Below are 19,870 nucleotides of genomic sequence, written 5' to 3' on the forward strand. Positions count from 1 at the left end.
TGCTGCCAAGACCAGTATCAAAGATGCCTGACACAAAAAACTCTATCTCTGGCTCACCAGTAGCCACCGACTCGACCAGTGGAAGATAAATTTCATTGTGGGTAGCTCCATAAGGGTGGCAGCAGCCTGCTTCCCAAGGGTTTGTCCGAGTGGATAAAAAGCCCAGAATGGGCACATCAAAGGAAGCTCCTTGAGTCTCTGGGTGTGCTGCGAAACTCCTTGCCACAGAGTGCATGAAGCATCTACAAGTCCAAAATCAAAACAAATTCAAAAGTGAAACAGACAAATTCCTTGGAGAAAAAGACACTGTGGGCTATTAAATGCAAAGACATAAACTCGTACCACCTTTCCCCCCTCTTCACCTTTCTGCTTTGCTCTTTTTGTGTAATATTCACATATTTGAGATAAAACCAGTGCTGTTCCTGGAGGGTGATCATCCCTCAGGCACCTTTTGGTCTAGCTGAAGTCACATCCTATAAAAAGCAGAAATGCATATAGGAATGCAAATTATTTGCAACTGTCTATTGGTGTGCACAGAATTACATTCAGTGCTGCTACAGGAATTGTGGCAGCCCTGGGCTTGTGCCTCTTTGCCTTGCTCTGCTATGACACACATGCAGGGCAGAGTTCTCCTCAGAGGCGTGGGATCCATCACGTGAGGGTGGGTCTGAAACCCCCAAGAGCCAAAGTCTGCCGGGATGATTGGGCAGGGGGTGTCTGAGTGGTAGGCAGTGAAATTCCAAGCAGGCTGCTCCTGCTTGCTGCTGTTCCCATGGAAACAGGGGAAAGGCGAGAGGAAACACATCCCCAGCCTCTTTTGAAGATGAGCTCCTTCAGCAGCACCCCCGGTCATCGCATCTATTCCCATAAGAAGCAGGGGTTGACAATTCCCCTCGGATGCATCTCATTGAGTGAGACCATCAGGCCTACACACTGTTCCTTCCTCACCCAGGCAACAGTGGACAAGGCATGCCAATCATGCCACCACCAAGGCTGAGCCTCAGAGCTCAGAAAAAGAGAAGTTTCCAGCAAATTCTCCAGCTTATGCTTCTCCCCAGTCTGGATCTGGGGAAGCACCTGCAGAGACACCTGATTTCCTGATATCAAGGAAGCTGGGCTGTACCTGCAATATCCAGGCCTTGACAAGTACAGACCCCTGCCAAACTCTGTGTCTGTCCCCCCTGTGAGTTCGGATTGAGTCTGAAGAGACTTTTCCACTCATCCCTGAAACCAAGCAGGTTAGCTCTGCAGAGAAATAAGCTGCAGTTGGCTCTGCAATATCTAGCTGAGAACCTTTGGGCCCGGTACAGGTCACAGCAGGGAAGATCCTGCCCAACCTAAGGTTTTCCGTGCGTGCCAGCTTCAGCACTGGCGATCACCACTATCCCACTTCCCCCGACTAGCTGGGGTGCTTACAGAGTAGGTAAGCAGACGGGGCACATACAAAGTGCTCCTGGTTCTCCCGTTTCATCCCGAGGGAAAGAAAACTCACGGGACCCCTCACCTCTCCATCAGCTGTTCAGCTGGAACCGAAGCCAGCCTGACGAGACCCCTCGGCGCGGTTGAGAGCAGGAGCTTCCCCGACAGCGCCGGGCGGCAGCTCCGCTCCCAGTGGGGCACGGGAGGGGCGGCGGCACCGGCCTCCCTCCTTCTGTGCTGCCGGCCGGCGCCTCAAGGTCACCCTCCGCTCCGCTCGGGCGGCCGTGGATCCCGCCGTGCCCCCATCCCCATCCCATCCAATCCCCATCCCCATCCCCATCCCCATCCCCATCCCCATCCCCATCCCCATCCCCATCCTCATCCTCATCCCCATCCCCATCCCCATCCCCATCCCCATCCCCATCCCCATCCCCATCCCCATGCCATGCCCATCGCCATTCCCATCCCCATCCCATCCCCATCCTCATCCCATCCCATCCCATCCCATCCCATCCCATCCCATCCCATCCCATCCCATCCCCGTGCCGTTCCCCCCGCCTCCGCCGCGGCCCTCCCACCGCGGCTCTGCCCGCCCTCCGCCGCGTGTAGCGGCGCTGCGCTGCGGCGGGGCCGGGGCCGGGGCCGGCGGGCGGCCAGCGCTGCCGCCGAGCCGCGGCTGGGGGCGATGCCGCCGCGCCGCCCGCCCGCCGCGCCGCCCCGCCGCCCGCCCGGCGACCGGCGAGGCAGCGCCCGGCGGCGGGCGGGATAATGCAGCTGCCCGGCCCGCAGGCACCGCCAGCGGGGCGCCCCCGCCGCCATGTCCCCCCCGGCCTCGGCCGCCGCCGCCAGCGAGGGAGGCAGCAGCACGCCGGTGCCTCCGGAGGAGGAGGCGGAGGGGGCCAGAGAGGAGGTGAGGAGAGCGGCCGCCCCCCGCCCGGGGCTGCCCCCTACCACCCTCCCTGCCCGCCCGCTTTGCATGGCGCGTTCGTCGATCGCCCCGCCGCGGGTCGGGCCGGGCTTTGCCCGCACAGGTGCGGACCCGCTCGCTGGGAGCCCCTCTCGCCCCGCTCCGGCCCCGGGGATGCGGTGCGGACCGGCGGGGCGGGTGGGCGGTCTGGGGGGCGAGGATACCCACCCGTCGGTCCCCGCCGCCGATGGGCTGCCCCGGCGCACCTCTTCTCCATCGCTCGCCCGTCACCTGGGGATCGCCGCGGAGCCTCCGGGGCTGGAGGGAAGCAGCAGCCGGCGCCGTCCGGAGCGGGGGCCGAGGCTGGAGTGGCCGAGATGGAGGAGGAAGGGGAAAAAAATCACAAACGAGAAGCGCGGGGCACCTTTGGGGTTTACTGCTGCGGGCAGAGCTTGTTATGCCTGGGAGAAGTGGACGTGGAGACCCTGTCCTTGCTGTGCGCTGGCTTCTGCGGGCAGCCGGGATGTGGCACAGCTGCCTGGGTCACTGTGAGGAGAGACGCGGTGGGCAGCAGGGTACAGGGCTTGGAGACATGGCAATGCCAGGGGCTGTCGCTGGTGGCAGTTCCCAGCTAGAGGCTGGTTGGGGAAAGCGGAAGGTGTGCAGACTGGGGCAGCCTAGGTACCAGCACAGCCTTCCCTCTAGGTGTGCTGCAGTCTCCCTCAGCACATGACTTTTCTGGAGTCCAGGCAGCAGATGCCGGAAAGGGTCAAGAGTGGGGTGCCCTGTGCCTCGGGAGCATCACTGGGAGGCAGGTGTGCCTTTTGGCTGCCTCTACAGATCCTGCTTGCAGCTTGGGCTTCACAAGAAGTGAGAAAGCAACTGCACTGACTGGTGAGACTCATTTTATGCCATTGGGCTGTTGACCCGTGCAGAGCAGCTAGGCAGTGTAGGAAGGGCAGCACTCTCTTGCTGTGGTGGGCTGTCCTGTCTGGTGAGACCACAGCTCAAAGGGTAGCTTGGAGGGCTACTCAGAAGCTGGTGCATCACTTCCCCTCCTGTTCTTGAGCAGCTGCAGTTTGTGAGTGCTGCATAAGCCTGGTATTCTCTGCCTCCTTTGGCTTGGGCAGAACATTCATGCCCGTGCACGGGTATTCTATATATACAGACTTATATTTAGATATAAATAATTGCAGGAGAGGAATGCTGAAGTTCAAGGACTGGGAAGCTGTGCAAATACGGTATACTCTGCCCTGTGTCTGTTCCTATCTTCCTGCCTGCATTCACAACTCCTGATGACCTGAGCCCAGCTCTTCAAAAAGGTCCTGATGAGGGTAGCTAAACTGTGAGGTGCTTTTTTAGCATGAGGATGTGCCTGTGCCCTGCTGCGATGTGGTCTCTTACTGCCAGTGCTCTGGCAGTGTTGGTTCTACTTTCAAGATAGCACAGGCTTTTCAGAGGTGCCGGAGCAGGAGCCCATTTGGGTGAAAGAAGTGTAGCAGGGGCAGTTCCCAGACAAGTTTCCCTCACCTACAGTGCCCCCTGGCTCGCAGGGGATTATAAGACTCTCGGGCTTCAGTTACTCTGTGGTGGCTGCCAACTGGCGTGTCAGTATAATATTCCATGGGAGCAGGCAGAAAGGCTGTAGTCCATGACCCGCTCTGTTTAGGCTAAGGGCAGCCTTCTTGTGGCCAGAAGCTATCACAGACTTGCATGAAGCAGCTGGAGGAGGAGAGGGAAGCTGCAGCCTCTTGTGATGGTGCCATGCTTGCTGGTGTCTCCTCGGATGCAATGAGGAGAGACTTCAGTGGCAAACTTGGATTCATGGACTGACCTAGTGCAATCCTCTTGTCTTCAGATCTATCAGAAGGGGAGAATGTTCCTCCTCCCCTCTAGTGCCTCTGTAATGCCATACGGCCTGTGCAACATCCTCATTTCCATCAGAACCAGCTGCTGGTGCCAGCTTTGCTGAGTGCCCCTGCAGTGTGGCTGAATCCCACATGTCAAGGTCTATTGGCCAGGGTGAGTGGGAAGCCAGAGGAGATGTCTGGAAAATGGGAAACATGCCCTGTCCTGTTTGAAGGTGCCTCATCTTGATAGCTCAGGTTGCTGTGTCTATGAGCCAGGCAGGGCTTCAGGTGCTTGTCAGCTTGTCCCAGCAAGGCAAGTAGCAAGAGCTACTAGCCAGAGCTGACTGAGCCCTTGTTTCATCTTGGCATCACATGCCTACACCCACACTTAGTGGTGGTGAACTGAATTTCACTCATCAGTGCATCCTTGGAGGGTAGGAGATGCCAAAGGGACAAGCTCTTCAGCCTGGGAACACGCAAAATCCTGTCCTTGTCTTGCTGCTCAGGTGGGATCTGATGGAAGGAACCAGTCCTCCTCCAAGTTGCCATGTAAAATGGAGACCTTGGTACCTCTGCAGGAGCTGACTGCTGGCAGGATTCCCTGGCTTGTCGATGCTCAGCCTTCCTCTGTCCTCTGCAGTTGGCAACACTGCCAGCCTGGGACTGAGCCACCTCTTTCTTGTAGTCAGGTAGCTCCTGAACCTGGGCTGTAGGCATGGGATGTGTGATGTGGGCATTTGCTGGGATCATCCTGGCCAGGAGTTGCCAGTATTTGTCCAGAGCCTTGGAAGACAGTGGTAATTCCTAGAAATGACTGGATCCTCCCTACCCCCATTTTTCTGGGGATTTGAGATCAAAGGGATCAGGGCTTATTCATTTCTTGCGTGATGTAAGTGAATCCTGGGGAAGAGCCATGGAAACTGATGCTCAGGAGTCCCTCTGGGATCCCCTGCAAGCTGCTGCCACCACCTGGCACTGGGGAATTACCTGGGCTTCAGGCTGCTGCTCTAGGGCTTTTTTGGATGGTTTTTACAGCCCTCTAGAGGGCTGTCTCTAGGACACCTAACCCTCTGAACCCCAGGCCATCTCAAAAGATGAAGGTTTAGCATTCTGGAGGTGAATCAGAGATTTCACAGAGGTCTCTGCAGGGGAGGCAGGTGAGAGGCATGGGGAAATAATGACATGGAAACACTTGTTAAAAAGGGGGACAGTGGATGGGACCAGGGCCAAGGCTGTTACAAGGAGTAGCTTGAAGAACTTGAAGGGGTTTAGTATTCAAAGTTGCAGGTCAAGGTTGCAGGGGTGATTAAGGGATTTTGACCCATGTGCTTGGCCACTGAGGTGCTGAGCATGTTTGTCCCCTTGAGGCGGTTTTTTTAGAAGAGGATACCTCACATCTCAAAGGAGTTTTGTGCAAGCAGTGATGGGGGTCCCCTCTTCTACTGCTTCTACCCTGTGCATCTTGAGTCTCCTTTTGCTTCACGGCTGGTTATGAGTCATCCCCTGCATCCCCTCCATCCCTCCCCACGCATCCCAAGCAGCAACTGCAAGTGTTGGCCTCCCTCTCTGTTCACTTCAGGGGCAATGTCAGAGGCCAGTGCCACACAGCAGGGAGGGATGGCCCAAGCAGCAGCCTACCCCTTGCCTTTCCCAAGATGTGTCTCAGTTCGTGCCTGCTAAGGGTTGCCCCATGTGTTCTACGAGGTGAGCTGAAGCACAGAGAAGGGAGCTGGTTGGGATCCCAGGACAGGTTCAGCTAAGCTATGGCCAGCCTTGCCCTCTAGCACTGCAGAGATGTTTCAGTGCACCTGCAATAGCAGATTTGCTTACCACTGTCCAGTGCTGGGCCCTGAGCAGTGAGGGAGGCTCCCTGTGATGGAGGGAAACCCCGTTTGCAGTGAAGTAGGGCAAGCCTTTTGCCTCATTCCATCAGACTGCAGCGGGCAGATGACGATGGCATTTATATGAGTGCCTGCCCTCCTCCTAGTGACACTGTTCTGAGACAGATTTCTCTTTCCCCAGCTTTTTCATCTGCTTGTTTGCTATGCTGGACTTATCCAAGGCTGGTTAAGAGCTCAAGGAGCCAACCTTATTCAGCTGCTTTTGCAGGGGAATCTGTGGAGCTGATTGTTTGCTCCTGTGAGCCCTTTGCAGCCTGGGAGAGGAGCAGGGATGCTGCAGTTCCTACTGGGATTAGACTCTGCATCTGGCTCCTCCTCTGTCTCTGCTGTGGTTGTATCCCGTCACTGGCACTTGATCAGCTCTCGGAAACCCCACCAGTGCAGCTGAGGTGTATGTGTTTTACCTCAAAAGCCTAGGACAAAGCTGGCTTGTAAACAGTTTACAGCAGGGGTTAGTGTGACCCCGTAAAAGCGCTGCAGTATCTAAATACTGCGTAGTCCTAGGAGGAGACTAATGCATGGACTAGAGCCCTGCTAACACAGTTCCTGGAACCAAGCCTGGGCTGCATCGGGCTCCCTGCCCTGGGTGGGTAACCGCAGTGGGGCTTGCCTACATCTCTGCAGGGTGACAGCCAGCATCTCCCTTCTGCAACACAGGCAGTGCGGAATGTGAGGGGCTGGGGAGTGACTCTGAGGCGGAATTTGCTTTTCTGAGACAGATGTGTCCAAAGACCTGTCATTCTGGTGCCCCTTCCCCAGCTGGTAAATGGATGAGCTGGATGCTTTGCTTTATTATTCCTTGTTCTCCATTTGCAGATCTGCCTCCTAAACAAGGTGCAGTTTCTCAGCATTCACACCTCACAGCCACCCCAGGTTTGGCACGCACCACTGGAGGGCCCCGTTCAGACCCTCCCCATGCTCCTCCTTTGGCTGAGCAGCTCCTTTAGATCCTCACAGGCAGAGCTGCTGCTGCTGCCAGGGAAAGCCTGCAACGCAGAAGGCAGCAGTGAGAGAGGAAGCCTTTAGCTGCCTGGGTAGTGGTACAGTACTCCAGCATGGGAGAGTTGTGCTGCAACCAAGCAAAGACAGAGGGGTCCGAGCAGGCTCTTATAACTGCAGCATTGACCTCAGGAGGGAGAGCACAGCTCAGGTGGCTCTGCCTCCTGAAAGGCCCCCCCTTCTTCTCCCCATTCCCTTTTCTCTTATCTGGGGTTGCCTTCTTGCCCCATGACTGAGAGGCTGTTGCAGTGGTTGGTTGCCCTGGCAAGACTGGGCTGCACATGTGTCCGTGCCAGCACTGCCAGCAGGGCCACCCTGCACCTCTCTGAGTTGCCTGCAGACCAGCACCACCCCACCTATCAGCCCTGGCTCTGTCTGTCTGTCTGTCTGTCTCCAGGTCTTGCTCCTAGCCGGTGGCTTCAAAGAGGGGAGCTCAGCATTACTGATACCTGGGTCTGCCAGTGGGATGTGCCACCATTCTCTTTGCCAGCAGGGGTTTCTCTGGATGTGCCACCTGCTCTGCTCCTCTGCTGGGCTGGCTGTTGGGGTGGGCAGGCAGGGGAGCTCTGTGCCTCTAGGAGAAAAACCTCTGTTGGAGATTTGGGCAGGATCCAGCCCTGCTGAGTGCAGTGACAGAAATCCCACTGCCAGGCTTTGACAAGGATTGGGAGGAAAGATTTGGCTGTGTGACTCTGGAGCACCAAGCCAGGAATGAGGGGCTATTCAAAAGAGCAAGATGCATTTCTTAAAGGAAAGAAGAGGCCCCTAGACCTGCCAGTGGCCTTGTGATCTCTGGTTCTTGCTTTTTCTTTTCATGCCTGAGTGAAAGTGCCCCTCCTGCCTTCTGACAGTGTGAGTGCATTCAGTTGTTTGGGATTCCTGGATGAGAGACCTCTCCAGCCCAGCATGCTCAGGAGTGGAGAATAATGGAGCCACAACTGCAGTGCCATGAGCAGTGTCATTACAGCTGGTCTTGGCCCCTGCCATGGCACAGGTGAGCTCAGGAACTGCTGCCTGCAGGTACAGAGGGAGAGCAAAGCTTGAAGCCTCTGAGTGAGTTTTATGGCATCTCCACAAGCTGGGGTTCTTAACCCCCTTCTCTCAGGTTCCACCTTGGGAGATTGCTGGATGAAATCTTCTGTATAAGAAAACAAAGAGTTACTTTGCCTGTTCTTTCTTTGGGTGAGATGATGTCAGATCTCACAGACAAAGCTGGATCAATATTTGAAACTTCTGAGTGTTGCAGAGGTTTCCTTAACCAAGTTTTTTCATAGATTTGTGTGAAACCCTGCACTGTTCTATGGGAAAGGCACCAGTGCAATCCCTTTAAAAAGTCCTGTTGCTGAAGTTCTGCCTTTTCCTCACCATGAAGGACGTAAGAGCATTTTTTTCAGAAGTATGGGCTGTCACAATTCTAGTGCAAGCAGGCACATTTGCCAGCCGCTGTGAGTGGCCTCTTACTCTCCTTGCTGCTGCGGATTGGTAGGATGCTCCTCCCTTCTAGCCTGAATACTTTGGGATGTTACTCCATATTTGCTTTCTCTCCTTCCAGAGGCGTCTGCATTTCAGTTGTGGAAGAGTGCTTTCTCGTTGGTGTGGTTTATAAAGCACTTGAGAAGCACTTCAGAGCTTCTTAGGCTGCCAAGTGTTGTAGTGGGAATAGTCATTACCAAACACAGACCTTCCCAGCTGCAGGTGGTCTGTTTCTCCATCTTATAGGCACACCAGGCAGCTTGTGCCACCCTGGTGGAGAAATTGGAATGTTGCTGTTGGTCTTTACTGGGAAGGGGAGGAGAGACTTGTGTGTACTGGGATGAGCTGTGGTGAGGGGTTCAAGTGGGGTGACATCAGCTAGACCTGCCTGTGCTGGTGAGGTGGGTGTAAAAGCTGAGGAATGTAGAGGAGATCACCCAGACTCTTATCTTGTGCTCCAGCTTCTTCCTGGGAGGTGGCAGTGGTAGGGGTTGCTCTCTGTTGAAGAAGGGGGATGCTCGGCTGACATAGTTCTCCTTTGCCATTCCTCCCCAAGTCCAGCTGGGCTCTGTCTGTCTCCCAGGAAGGGGCAGAGCACCAACAAGAGAGGTAGGGGTGACAGTTGCCTGCCTGCATGACTGTCATCCTGAGAGATCCCAGCCTCTGCCCTGCCCGCTGAGGCCAGGAGCCCCACGGTGTCTGGTGTTGTGTCTCTGTTCGCAGAGCTATAGGTGCTACCACAGCACCCTGCTGCCTGCTCCCCTGCTGCTGCAGCCTACTGACTCCTCTCTTGTTTTCTCTCTCCTCCTCCTCCCCGGTCCCCCGGAGCAGCAGCGGCCAGTGAAGCAGTCTCTCAGCAAGTCCCTGTGCCGAGAGTCCCACTGGAAATGCCTGCTGCTGTCCCTCCTCATGTATGGCTGCATGGGAGCCATGACCTGGTGCCACGTCACCAAGGTGACCCGGCTGACCTTTGACAGCGCTTACAAGGGCAAGTCCATGATGTACCATGACAGCCCCTGTTCCAACGGCTATGTCTACATCCCCTTGGCTTTCCTGGTGATGCTCTACGTGGTGTACCTGGTGGAGTGCTGGCACTGCTACACACGCAACGAGCTGCAGTACAAAGTGGACGTGGAGAGCGTGCACGAGCGTGTGCAGCGGATGCAGCAGGCCACCCCCTGCATCTGGTGGAAGGCCATCAGCTACCACTACGTCCGCAGGACACGGCAGGTGACCCGCTACCGCAACGGGGACGCCTACACCACCACCCAAGTGTACCATGAGCGGGTCAACACCCATGTGGCAGAGGCCGAGTTCGATTATTCCAACTGTGGGGTTAAGGACATCTCCAAGGACCTCATTGACCTGGAGAGCTACCCAGCCACACGGCTCCGCTTCACCAAGTGTTTCAGCTTTGCCAATGTGGAGTCCGAGAACTCCTATCTGACCCAGCGGGCCCGCTTCTTCACGGAGAATGAGGGCCTAGACGACTACATGGAGGCCAGGGAGGGGATGCACCTCAAAAATGTGGACTTCAAGGAATACATGGTGGCCTTTTCCGACCCAGACAACCTGCCTTGGTACGTATCTCACTATGTCTTCTGGGTGGCAGCTCTGCTGACCCTATCCTGGCCCCTGCGGGTGCTAAATGAGTACCGCACCTCCTACGTCCATTACCACGTGGAGAAACTCTTTGGGTTCGACTATGTGGCGGTGACACCAGCCGAGGAGCGCTCCTTCTGCCGGAGGATGCCCCGTGTCAACACGGTGGACAGCACCGAGCTGGAGTGGCACATACGATCCAACCAGCAGCTGGTGCCCAGCTACTCGGAAGCAGTCCTGATGGACTTGGTGGGGCTCTCCGGCTGCACCAGCTACTCTGCCTGCCGCTATGGGGGCTACCGGCAGAACTGCGAGCGGTGCCACAGGACTATAAGCAGCTCCTCCATCTTCTCCCGCAGTGCTCTGAGCATCTGCAACGGCAGTCCCAGGATTCCCTTCAGCAGCAGCCGCTTCTCCCTGGGCCGCTTGTACGGCTCGCGACGCAGCTGCCTCTGGCAGAGCCGGAGCGGCAGCCTGAACGAGCAGAGCTGCCCCACGGAGCAGACACGCCTCTCCAGCCAGGTGACTGTGGAGGAGGAAGACCCCCCTCCTTATCAGGATGCCCTCTACTTCCCTGTCCTCATTGTACACCGCAATGAAGGCTGCCTGAACCACGACCACCGTCACCTCCATCGCAATGGGTCCTGCGTGGAGACCTCACTGTGAAAGCAGAAGGCGGTGAGATCTCATTGTCCATTGCCTGGCCCGAGCCAGCGCAGGATTTGGGAAGAGGAGCACGAGGGGGCTAGCCTAGGAGGACATCAGGATGGAGTGGACATGGCATCCTGCTCCGGCAGCCAGCAAAAGCTTCCCTCGCTGTGGCTCTGGCCTCCCAGAGGGGTGGATGATGATGCTCCCCCTGACATGGCACAGAACTCTAGACCAATCACCACATGCAAAAAAAAAGAAAAAAAAAATCAACCAAACCAACTGCAAAACCATAATTCATGGTATCAAGACCCAAAGGGGGGAATAAAATGACAGGCCTGATGCATGGAGGGGGTGGCTTTGGCTCCCAGCCCTGGCTCCAGGCTGGCTCATGCTCCAAGGAACCAGCAGCCACCAAAAAGCACCCTGCTGCACTTCTGCCCACCCTGCTTCCCACACTGGAGCGAGACCCCTCAGAGGGTGGAGGAGAACAGGCCCCTGGGAGCAGGGTGTCACTGCCTGTGATGGAAGGTCATGGGGACCCAGGCATGTGAGGCTGAGTGGCAGGTTAGAGCAAAGGCTGAAAGGAACAAATTCACCTCTTCCCCTTCCCCCCTTACCGTTCCCCACCCTTCCCCCCCTTTTTTTTTTTAGACCATGCTCCGACTGTTACTTTGTTCTCACTGCTGGGAATGGCATTGCCTCCAGAGGATCCCAGGCTCAGCTCCTTAGGAAGCTTCGGTGTGCCAGCTGTGAGTCAGCATCCCCTTGGTAAAAAAGGGTTTTCTGTTTGGGTATGCAGCACCGGGGAGGGATGAATGTGCAAATCCAGGTGGAGCAGAGATCTGCAGCGCTACTGATGTGTTTGCTGGAGGAGGGCTCAGCTGGAAAGAGAAAACGAGAGGCCCCTGGTGAGCTGGGGAAGAGGATGGCACTAGGACAGACATTGTGGTATCAGGTGGCACTTCAAATGGCTGGGGACCCTTCCTCGTTTTGCAGTGAGTCCTAATTGGTTCAGCTAAGCATCGAGGAAGTCTCTGGTAGGTTCAGCTGCAGTTCATCTATTGATAATGGAGCAGCAGGTTGGTGCATGTCTGCATGAGTGAATTTTGCATGAGATCCAGCTGGGTTCTGGCTGTGGACTCTGAGCTGCAGGCTCCCGGAAGCCTCATTTTGGCAGAGAGCTCTGAGGGGGTAGGAGGGACAAATGCAAAAGCACCCTGGAGAATTGGGAGCTTTGACTGGGGAAAGGAGGACCAAAAGGATTCCGTTTCTGTGGGACCCCACTATTGGTGCAGGACCCATGCAGGAGGCATCTGCCAAGAGGGATGCTCTGCAGAACCAAGGCTGGGGATACATTAGAGGAGAACCTGATTAAAACTTAATGTTTTGCACAAGAGAGGTTTTTGCAAGGAGGTGTCAGGCTGTGAGAAGTGAGGTGACTTCTGTGTAGCTCATTAGCTACTGAGTTCTTCGGCCTTGGTCTTGTCAGGGCAGGTTGCTCTGAGCTTTGTACTGCCCCTTCTACCCCACTGGAAAGGATCTCAGTGACACTGGGCAAAGAGCCTTCGTGTCACTGAAGCTGCAACAGTGTTTGTAGCGTGCAGACACCCAGCTTTTCCTCCTCCAGCAGCACATCCTCAGATTGCTTGAGTCCCTGTTCTCAGAAAAGCTGTCTCCTTTTCTGTCAGCTCTTAGGGAAGTGCATGCCGAATCAGCCAGCAATTTCTCCAGACAGCACTACTGCTCAGCGTCACCACTTTTGGTGAACAAAAGCTAAGAGCTGCATGTCTGGGTGGCAAGGGCAAGTCCACTGGCACCTGGGCATTTGTGCTTGCTGTCTGTCTCCCCATCTGCCACAGAAGGGCAAACAGTGAGACATGATATTTAGTCCAGCCATCTTCCTCCTGCCAGCTGTTAATGAGGGGTCTGTCTCTCTTATCGTGCTGCTGTACTGCTTTGCCTACCAGTCTTGAGGAGGCTGCAAATACACCCATGTGCCACATTGGTCCTCTTTCGAGAGTCATCTCCTGCTGGCAAGCCTGGAGTGGTCAGCATTTGTGGGTGTTGTAGGGTTCCACTTTTCATTTCCCCCAGAGCAGTCTGTTCTGCTCTTTATGCTCTGCATATCCTGGCTAGTGTCTCTTGCCCTTCGGGTGGGCTTGTCCTCCTGGATCTCAGAGGCTAAACTATGAACAACAGTGGTTTGAACAGGAAGTCTCTTAAAATCTCACTCTGTTTATGATTCTGTCTTAGCATCTGCCCTTACTTTCACTACCAGAGCTAGATGTTGGCTTAAAGAAGAGGGTCCCTTGGAGGACAGAAAAGCGTAAGGTCTCCAGCGTAGGCGCATCCCTCTCTGCGTTTTGTTCTCGTTATTTTTGGCATAGATTCAGACTCGGCGAAAGCAGCCCTGGGATTTCCTTGCTTACTAATGACATTTGGCTTGCTGTGCCCTCGTGCTTCTCTCTCCAAGGGCCTAATGTAAGCCAAGGCCACTGTGGAGTGCCCTCGTGACTCCCGGGATATAATGGTATGTGCTTGTATGTCCCAGTGAATTGAGGCAGTAGAGCTGCAATAGGTCATTAGTGAGGAATGAGGTCCCTGCTTGTCCTTCCTGACATGTTCTATTTGAAATCTTCTGCACATTGCTTAAATTAGGCTATAATGGCTCATCTTTCTATCTCCAGCCTCCATGGTGCCTTGGACAGATGGATTTATCTAAGTTTTGGCAGGACTTTTAGCTCCCTGGGGCAAAGACAGTTTTCACAATGGCGACAGATTAGCAGGGTCTCTGTGCCCCCTGGCTTTTACACCTGCAGCAGAGTTTCAGGTGTCCTTGGCTTTTTCTGGGGCTTTCCATGAGAATGCCTTGTCATGTTCCTCTGGCCCCATTTTCACCTATGAAATCTTATTCTGGAGGTGGTCTATCCAGGTGGACCTGTGGATCTTCGAGGCATGGCGGCTGTTCTGACCCACAGGATCCGTAAAGTCTTCCTGTTCCTGAACACCTTCCCCATGTACATGGTGCCAGCTGCAGCCAGATCCCAGCTGTAGTCCCAGTGCTGCTGTCTGTGGCTGGTCCAGACCCACAGTACCCTGAGAAGTGGGACCTCTCTAGTCAGTGTTCCCCACTGCATGCCAGGATTTCTCAGAAATCCCATCCTTCATATTCTTGGCCCTGCTACCCAAATGCAGCTGGTAGAACTGCCCCCTGTTCCATCCTATTCCATTCTCTCACCGGTAGAGACATGCCTCAGGCTCAGGAAAGGGGGATGGTGCACTTGGACATGATAGGGGAGCAGGACTGGGCAGCAGGAACAGGAGCTGCCTGGTGGATTGACAGAGAAGTGGTGGAGCTGAAGAGGAGAAACTGAAACTAGGGTTCACTGTGGCATGTCTAGTCAAGCAGGAAAGTTCAGAGCAGAAAACTGGTCTCTCCCTTCCATCTCCTGGAATGGGACACTGCTCCTGGCATGGGACACTACTGGCAAAGAGGGTCTCCTCCTAAGGGTTGGTGAGAGACCGCAGTGCCCTGGGCCAAGGGCAGCTGCTGTAATTCTGCTTATGGGTCAGGTTACGAGCACAGATAGCCAGAGATGGCCTGTCCGTGTTCTGGCACACAGCCTCTCCATGATGGCGTAGTCCCATCTCCTGGCACATACACATCACCCACCACAGCCCTGGGCTGTGCAGCAGTCAGATGTCTGCTCTTCCTGAGGTTTGTGTCTGCTTTCTGCCACATCCACATTGGTGATGACGATTCCTTTGGCAGGTTGTTCGATGGCCAATCTTCTCCTCTCAGGATAGCCTTCTCCCTTGTATCTAACCTGAGTTCTCCCTGCTGTATCTTAATCTCATTACTTCTCCTCCATTGACTGGTGAGTCTAATTGGCTCTGTTCCTTTTTCTCACGGCCTTCCTGACACGAGTAGGCCTGTTATATGTAGCCTTCTCTTCACCAATCCGAGAGTCTTGATCTCACTTGCCAGACCCTGGCTTGAGTGGTGGTGCTGAAGTTTTCACTGTGTAGTGAGTATGTCACTGCCCTGAGCCTGGCCCTGGCAAGAGGGCCAAAGGTGCAAGCAGTGCCTTCCTTGTTCTGTCAGGGTGGCTGTGTCCTCATTTCTGGTGCAGAAGAACCCTTCAAAGTGAGCAGAGTATACAGAGCTGCTGGCCACTTACACAAGGAGAGCAGGACAGCACACATCACTCTCTGGGAAGGTCAAAGCCAGGTGCCTGTCAGTGTGATGGGGGCAGTAAGTGGTAGAATCTCTGCAGTCAGGTGGCTTTGGTTTTTTCCATACATCATTCAAACACAGCAGTTTTCTATGGGCTGAGAGTCAGGCTCAGCATTGCACTTAACAGCAGACTTTGCTCATATACCAGAAAGGAGGGAGGCAGGAATGCTACCAACCCCTCTTTGTCGCCCTTCATGGTGCTAATGCAACCCAAGAAGAGGGCTAGTCCTTACTGCTGCAAGGCTTGAGAATTAATTCGGGCTATTTGGTGTTTCCCATCTGTCAATGTACTTGTCAGGTACTTAAAAGCTCTCCAGCTTTTCTGACCTAGAGAAAAAAAAAGAGAGAGAGAGAGAAGAAGTGTGTGAGAAGCTCTGGATCAGCTGATCATCAAGACACATCATCACCCGTTTATCTATCTTTCAGCACAGTGGAAGCTTCCCACGTAGTGCCTAGCACCTTGCTTGTGCAGAACCAGTCGATGACACCAGCCAGCCAAGTGGTACTTCTTTGAGCCCTCTATGTGTCATGTCTCGCTCCATACCAGAGAAGGAGGTTTCAGAGAGGGCCCTCAGGGTGAGCAGCTGTAGGGGCATTCATTAGGATGGGGAGAGGGAATCTGAGCCTATTGGCCAAGGCCAGACCTTCCAGGCAAATACACAGTTTTAAGGCTGGGGAAGCTGCTGTTCATCTATTGTCAAACAAATGCACCCCCTCCTTCCTTCCTGCTCCCTATAAAATGCACATTAGAGATCCAGCTGATCCCTGCCCTCTTTGTTGTCTCTTCACTCAAGAGGCTGCAGAGTGGTTTAATAACTGATGGATACCAGTGGGGTGAGAACTGCAGGAACAGATTTATTAAGTGGAAGTTTAAGAACGTTAGGCAGCATCTGATGCCAGTAAAACAGCACCTGCTGATTAGCAGGTGGGACAAATAATCTCCTTCCAGCCTTTCCAACCACAGCTTCAGTACTGGTGTCTAATGGCACCATGGTGCTGCCTTTAGCAGGGTACAGACTAAGCTGCAGTGTGCTCCTACTCTGCTGCAGTCGCGGTAGGGGCTGGGTCCGAAATGCTACACCACCACCAAGATGTTGTGTTACCAAAGAGCTGTGAGTCTCAAGCTGGGATATGTCCTTCTGATCATAGTTCATTCATGTTCAGTGATTAGAATAAAGTCTGTAGGAATATGATCTGGATCCAGGTAATGTCAGAAATGAAACATAGTTTAAGTGATAGCTCTATCTGGTGCTGCTGCCTTCTGTGATGCACTTGGGCCTACACTCTCCACTGAGCCAAGTATGCATGGGGAACAAAGGCTGGTTCATAGGACCTGGGACCCCAATGGGGACTTGGGGCTGAGCCTGCCTAGGACTTTTCCCTGTGGACATTCTGGAGAAAGTGGGAAGGGGTCATAGTCACAGTTCAGGTAGAAATTAATGGGCTATGTTCATTCCTAGTAATATTTTACTGAAGCCAGTGGTACTATACTAATGTGAGGTTGGCTTAGCAGCTCTTCAGAGGCGTCTGTCCCTGAGTCCAGAAAAATTGATCTGTCACACAAAGTGTTGCTTTGATGCATAGATTTTGTGTTGGGACTTGGCCAACGTGAATGAATGTTGAATATCTGTAGTTTCTACAAGCAGTGGGTTGAATTGTTCTGCTCTACTGCCTCTATCACAGCTGCTCTGCCAAGGGGAATATTATGCCTGTGGATGTGATCTCGTCAGCTCCCTCAAAAGCAAGCTAACAAGCAAATTGACCTCCACAGCACTGGGAGAGGAGCCTTCTCCCACAGGACCATAGCCTTTCCACCTCTGAGGTAAAAGCGGTCCCAAGGACAGAACTGAACCTGCAAGACTCACGGCCTGCCCTTCCTCCTTCCCTCCTTACCTCATGTCTCTCTTGGAGGAGGGACAGTTTCCCTGTGGAATTCAACAAGCTCCTCTTCCTGCGGTTTGTAAACAGGCTCTACTAACAGGTATTTCATCCACCTATGCAACTCTTCCAGAAGCTGCCAGATTTTCAGGAGCCCATTACAATGTGCAGCATGGCCATCCAGCACTGAGAATAAGCACAGCGGCTGCTGGAAAGCTAAGTGGGTTTTATTCCTCCCCCATTCCCCAGGAAGACTCTTTTTGTTGGGCCATTTTGTTTGTTCGTTTGTTTGGTTTTTGTAAACTTCATTTGGGGGAGTGAAGCTTGTGAGAAATTGGTGCCCATCCTGAACCCTCCCCAGTCCTTCGAACTCTGTGAATGGATGGATCACCTACTGTGATTATTATTTAGTGGATTTTGTAGAACAAAATAACTTCACACACAGACACATGAGGTTCTCTCACTCTCCATCACCACAAGCTGCTTCTGCAATCTTAGCTACTCACATTAGTGAAAGAAAAAGCCTAGCTAGAATGTGGTGAGATGACGTAGTACTTTGTATCAATCCCATGGTCCCAACATCCATTAGCAGCGCTGTCAGCTGCTGTGACATGAATTCAGACTTTGGATGGCAGCCTGTGAACCAGTCAGGGTGAAAATTTGGAAAATCCCAAGCCTGAGTCTATGCACAATTCCAGAAGCAGATGCAGGAGGAGGATCAGCTGAAAGCAGGCATCACCTCCTGCTCGGCCCCGGCAGAAGCTGGTGGGCTCTGTTTGTGCTGCACCTGCCCCCCAGGAAGAGCCTGTTCCCAGGGGCTGAACAGAGGGGAGAGAGAGTAGCAGTGTGTCTGATGGAGCAGCACTGCTCAGCTGACTGGGGAAACAGTGGTGACAGCTAGACCCCATAATAACAGGAGTTCACTTTGGAAATGCCAACGGCTTTTTCAAACTGAAATGCAACTAGAAGGTCTTAACAGCTGTGGAGAAGTGTTTCACATTGCTGTTCCTTGCTTTAAAAAAACAACAACAAAAAAGTTTTTTTGGTGATGATGTGGGTTTAAACTCTCCACTCCTTCCATCTCTGTTAGTAATGTGCCATGGTGGAGGAGAAGGAATGCCCAAGGCAGATCAGGATGGTGGTTTGCAGTGGGGTAGGTCAATCAGGAATGGACGCCAGAGTTTAAAATCTTTCTCTGTCCCTGGAGGTGTGACAAGACCACCACCCAGGCATAGCAGGGTGGGGTTCTTGTGTGCTTGTGCACAGCTGGGATCTGTGGCCCTGCAGAGGGTTGATAGGTCTGTGGCTTTGGTGTGGTGACACCCATCCACCCTTGCAGCAAGGGCTTTTCAGGGTGACAGAGCATTGCTTGTTCCTCGTGAGAGGAAACTCCTGACCTGGTTTCTGTGAGGCGATGGTGTGAAATGTCACATTTGCTGCAGCGAGTGGCAGGGAGCAGGGATAAAAGCATGGAGCAAGCTGTGTTTGAGAACAAGCTGATCCATTGCTGGCTGCCTGAAACTGGAAAGCTGCTGGATCTGCTCCCTGGACAATGCTTTCCAGCTCTTCTCACTCTTCCCAAACCCAGTGTGCAAACTGTCATTCCTCTGAGCCAGCCAAAGCACTCCCCTCCCCTGAACTCCTCTGAGGCCGTGTATTCACATCATTTTGGTCCCCTCCCTGCTGGGCCAGCCATGAAATGCCAGCAGATGCATGATGACCACAGGCATGCTGATGGCCAGACCTCGCCGTACCCTGCCTGTGCACAGCCTTCCAGCAGTGCTCCCTGCCCTGGCGTGCCCACTGCTTGCTTGCTTGCTGCAGAGCAACCCCAGCACATCCTGGCACCACTTTGGCATCACTTTGTGCTTTCCCAGAGAATTTCTCAGCACTTGTCCTAAGTTAGAAAACAGAAGGCCTTGATGTTTTGGTGGTCATGGTCTGCAGACCAGGGAGGAGAGGGGTGGCAGGTCAGCTGTTGTGGCAGTGTGGGATCAGGGGACAGCATCATGGTGAAAGCAGCATGTCTGCTGGAGAAGTGTCCAAACATGGGGCTCTTGTCCTTCTCTGCTGGGGCTGAGGGCAGCTGCCAGAGGTCAGAATAGCATGTGAATGCTCAGCAAGTCACAGGAGGAAGAAAGCTGGTTGAGAACAGCTGCAAAAGGCTTTGCAAAGGTGTTGGTTTTTACAGGAGACAGAAGGCAAAATGGGGCAGGAGGATGCGGTGCTGGAGCAAAGATGCTGCAAGGCAGGGAGGGTGGGGGGGGGAGTGGAGCAGGGCATTTGATAGAGAAGCTCAGGAACAGAGGGGGCTTTCAAAGCAATCTGTGCATGCTCTGGCTGAGGAGAAAGGCAGGAGGTATATCCTAAGCTGAGGTGCCCAGACCATGTCTTGCTGCATTTTTGGAGCAGCAATGTCGCCTCCAAGCCCAGCGCTGACAGCTTGAGCACGTGTCATCAACCACGATGGCTAATGCAGCCACAAGGTGTAAATGTCACTAATGAATAAATTGCCTTGTGCCTTGGAGAGGCTAATCCGTCACGGCCAGAGACAGGGATCTGACAAGCCTGGCTATTTCAGGCATACCCTGTAGGGAGGAGGAACACTTCGTTTCTGAACCGTCCCCTCTACCTAAGAAAGCCGATGCAGGGCTTGGCTCTGTGCCACTTCCCATCTTCCCAGCCACATGAGCTCAGGCTTCATCCCTCTTCACTGCAACTGAGGAAGCATGAAAGGATCTAGATTAGCCAAAAGTGCCCTGTCAGCAGGGTGGTACATGAGGCTGGCTGGTGATTGAGTTTGGAGGGAAGCTGCTGGACACAGGGCACAGGTGCTGTAGAAGTGATGGAATACAGTGATGGGTCCCCAGTGACTGAGGGAGCTTGTGTTAGTTGTCTGGGTGTGTTTCAGGCCAGGAGTGCTTGGCACTATGTTTTAGAAGCGTGCTGTTTC

At 53.9% G+C, this 19,870-nt stretch overlaps 1 protein-coding gene across 1 annotated transcript; it reads left to right on the plus strand.

The window, feature by feature from the left end:
- Window positions 1–2,236: 2,236 nt before the first annotated feature.
- On the plus strand, window positions 2,237–18,954 carry TMEM151B (transmembrane protein 151B). The gene is made up of 3 exons (XM_066316013.1): window positions 2,237–2,329; window positions 9,381–11,551; window positions 16,723–18,954. The coding sequence occupies exons 1-2, from the start codon at window positions 2,237–2,239 to the stop codon at window positions 10,815–10,817; spliced, it is 1,530 nt and encodes a 509-aa protein (XP_066172110.1). The 3' UTR covers window positions 10,818–11,551; window positions 16,723–18,954.
- The last annotated feature ends 916 nt before the right edge of the window (window positions 18,955–19,870 follow it).

Source organism: Sylvia atricapilla, chromosome 3, assembly GCF_009819655.1.
Source record: "Sylvia atricapilla isolate bSylAtr1 chromosome 3, bSylAtr1.pri, whole genome shotgun sequence".
In the NCBI taxonomy this organism is placed as follows: Eukaryota; Metazoa; Chordata; class Aves; order Passeriformes; family Sylviidae; genus Sylvia; species Sylvia atricapilla.

Coding starts and splice junctions, on each gene's coding strand:
- TMEM151B (XM_066316013.1), top strand. CDS start 2,237: ATGTCCCCCCCGGCCTCGGCCGCCGCCGCCAGCGAGGGAGGCAGCAGC. Junction 2,330..9,380: donor CGGAGGGGGCCAGAGAGGAG/GTGAGGAGAGCG, acceptor CCCCCGGAGCAG/CAGCGGCCAGTGAAGCAGTC.